General features: G+C 44.6%; 1 protein-coding gene across 1 annotated transcript; it reads right to left on the bottom strand.

Annotated features, from left to right (window-relative positions):
* Nucleotides 1–1004: 1004 nt before the first annotated feature.
* Nucleotides 1005–1890, bottom strand: LOC130360551 (lactoylglutathione lyase-like). The gene has a single exon (XM_056563077.1). The coding sequence runs from the start codon at nt 1855–1857 to the stop codon at nt 1315–1317; it is 543 nt and encodes a 180-aa protein (XP_056419052.1). The 5' UTR covers nt 1858–1890; the 3' UTR covers nt 1005–1314.
* Between the last annotated feature and the right edge of the window lie 1444 nt (nt 1891–3334).

Raw genomic sequence — 3334 nt, forward strand, 5'->3', positions numbered from 1 at the left:
TGGCTAAGCTATACAGACTATTCCACCTGTCTAACTCAGTAAAGCTACCGTTGTTCTGTAACTTGGCATCAAAGTCCTTATTGCCCCTGTGCCTGGCCCAGGATCCAGTGGTATACCTTCGGGTGGTATAGGGGATAAACCACGCCCTGGTGTCACGAACACAAAGGGTTAATGCCATCTTCCCCTAGGGTAATTCCATCTGCCCTGCATCACACCCTCTACCACACCCATATAAAAAAAAACATGTCATTTACTTATGGATATATATATAGTGGTACATTCTATCTAAGTACATCTTAGGCCCTTTTTACATTACACTTCTTTTCTACTTTTTTTCTGTGTTATAGGGGTTTTCCAGTGAAAAACTTTTCCCCTATACACAGGATAGTGTCTGATTGTGGGAGTCCGATCACAGCTGGGATAGGAGATACATTACGTTTCACCTGACAACTCCTATACATGTGTACCTAGGCTTTCATGAAATTTTTTTTTTTAAGTGGGACATTATGGGTGATGGATGTCGCTATACATTGGCATTGCTAGAAAACTCAACACCAACAAAAAGAACACCAGTCACTAAGAAATCATACAAAATAGTGCAAATCTTTATTGATGCATACATAAAAAATTAGTAAAAGCTGATAAAAAAAAATGCCCCCTGATGAAGCCCTAATGTGAAACATACGTTGGGGGTACATAGGTGTGTGGTTTAAGGCAGCAAACATGGCAGGAATACATATACTGTTTGTGCTTTTTGTGAGGTCTTTTGTTCTCTTATAGCATGTCTTTTGTAAACGTTTGTGTCCCTTTGTCCAGCTATCTTTCATTTTGTGCAGTCTTCTGTTTGTTACCCTTTTGCTGTGTTTTTTTTTTGGAGACATTTATTTATGCTTGTGATTTATATACCTGTATGTTACCATGATGTGTATATAAACTGTCACCATTACCATATCTTCTGTACATGTATTCATAGTACCCTATCTTCTGATCATGCCTTTTTATCATTTTTTTTTTTTAAGAATTCACGATTTATTGTCAGGTGATTACTGAACGCTTTGATCGTACAGCGCAGTGATACGTTATTCTTCACAGGGCGCGCTGCAGATAAGGCACTAAGTCTAGGGTAACACTGATTATTTACTGGGCGGCTCCGGGCGGGGGCTTCTGTTATTGGCCGATGAGATGTCACATGATGCAGTATGTATGTAGTGTGATTGCCGCCCGTGATCTCTACGGTAACCGAAGATTCTGTGGTATGACATGGGACGTTTCTGAAGCACCAAGAAGCACCGGCGTCCAGTCTACAGCGGAGGGTTACACGATGGACACCATGTTGTTGGGGCTGAGGATTTCAATCCAGTAGCCGTCAGGGTCCTGATCAAATGCCAAACCCTTCATCTTCCCATCATCTGGTTTCTTTACGAAGGCGACTCCAAGCTCCTCAAACCTCTTGCAGGCAGCGTAGACATCCGGGACAGCAATGTCGATATGACCGAACCCACGAGGATCGGAGTTGCCCTTGTGATAAGGCTTCTTGTCATTCTCTGTCCCCCAGTTATGTGTCAGCTCCAGTGTCGCCTTCCGTGAGAAGGTCCAGGCCGTCCGCTCCTTAATGTTCTCCGGGACGTCTTTCTTATCCTCGTAACCCATGAAGTACAAGGAGAATTTCATAGAAGTGAAATCCAACTTCTGGAGGAGAGTCATGCCCAGACATTTGGTGTAGAACGGAAGAGACTTCTTGGGGTCCTTGATCCGGAGCATCGTCTGCTGCATCATAAAATCCTTGGTGGCCGGCTCCGGGTCACTACAGGCCGCATACGCCAACTCATCGCTCAGTCCGTGCAGCTCCTCCGCCATGTCACCGACCTTTTTATCAGTTTTTAACCATTTTTTTTAATGTTTATATCAATAAAGATTTGCACTATTTTGTATCATCTCTTAGTGACTGGTGTTCTTTTTGTTGGCGTTTATGTGTATTGTGTCTCAGTCGCGACTATATTCAGTGCCTCTATATTGTGGAGTAATTGTTAGAAAAGTGTAAATTACCACTTACTGGGGAAAGTATATCATTATTTTTCTTACAATGGGGCCCTATGGGAGACAGAGGCCACTATTTCGTATGTCATGCCTGAAGGAGCCCAATGGTCCCTTTGCCTCATAAGAAGACACCAAAAGCACATGGAAGGTGGGGCCCCTGTTACCTATATTGCATTAGGGCCCAGGAGCCACTACTTAGGTGTTTCTCAACCAAGGTGCCTCCAGCTGTTGCAAAACTATGACTCCCAGCATGCCGGTCCATTCAGGTATCTAGCAATAAACTCCACTGCTTGCAGGTGACTACTCCAAATGCATCCACGACTAATAAAAGCTATTTCAAGGTATCACTGGCAGTAAGCAGGTCCCTGTATTAAGAGGTGATGAATTATTAATAGCATTACCAGCCAACACCTGAGCAGGGCGTGGTGCCCCCGAGGGCGGCTGACTGATGTGGGAAATCTCTTAAATTGAATCTCCATGTAAATTCAGATGTGAATCTTCTCGAATAAAGCAGGACGAGGACATACTATTTACATATGGGCACATGAGATTTTATCTATGGACAGCTTAGGCTCGGTCCTCTTGCATACTGTAAGAGAGGGCAGCAGATGCCATTCATTACAGTGGCCCAAATGGAGTTGTGGTGGGCCACGGGGTGTGAAGATGAGGTGTATGGGGCAGATGGTGTTAACCCCTAAATGTTTGTGATGCCAGGGCGTGGTTTTAACCGAGAACCACCCGAACGGTAGCACCGCTATCCCTAGGTTAGGCAGGGCAAATAATAGTCCAAGGCCAGGTCAGGGTTAACGGTAGCTTTACTGAGGTAGACAGATGGTTCAGTCTATACAGTTCGGCCAGGATCCCAGAGAGATGACCAGTAATACAGGGGATCTCGCAGCTTGCTGGGACTTGCAGTGACTTGGATAGACTTTAGGACAGCCACGCTGACTATAATAGACTTGACGTGACTGAAGATAGTGACAGCAGACAGAGAGGACTTGACTTACTGACTTATGGCTGTAATTTAGGCTTGAGGCCTCCAAATGTGCTGGACACTGGCTCTGAGACGTCTGGACTGGACTTGACCTCAGCAGAAAGTTAATCACAAGAGAGAGATGGTAGTACCTCCCCTTCTTATAAAGGGGGCTGAGCAAGGAGCCCATAGGCTAGCTGTGGGTCACCTGGTCACCTGGTGCTCTCTGGGTAACAAAACATGTGACTTTAACATGTGACAACTATTATCATGTGACTAATAACCATGTGACCATATCAAAGGTCCTTTACACATAATATACAA

Source organism: Hyla sarda, chromosome 3, assembly GCF_029499605.1.
Source record: "Hyla sarda isolate aHylSar1 chromosome 3, aHylSar1.hap1, whole genome shotgun sequence".
Taxonomy (NCBI): Eukaryota; Metazoa; Chordata; class Amphibia; order Anura; family Hylidae; genus Hyla; species Hyla sarda.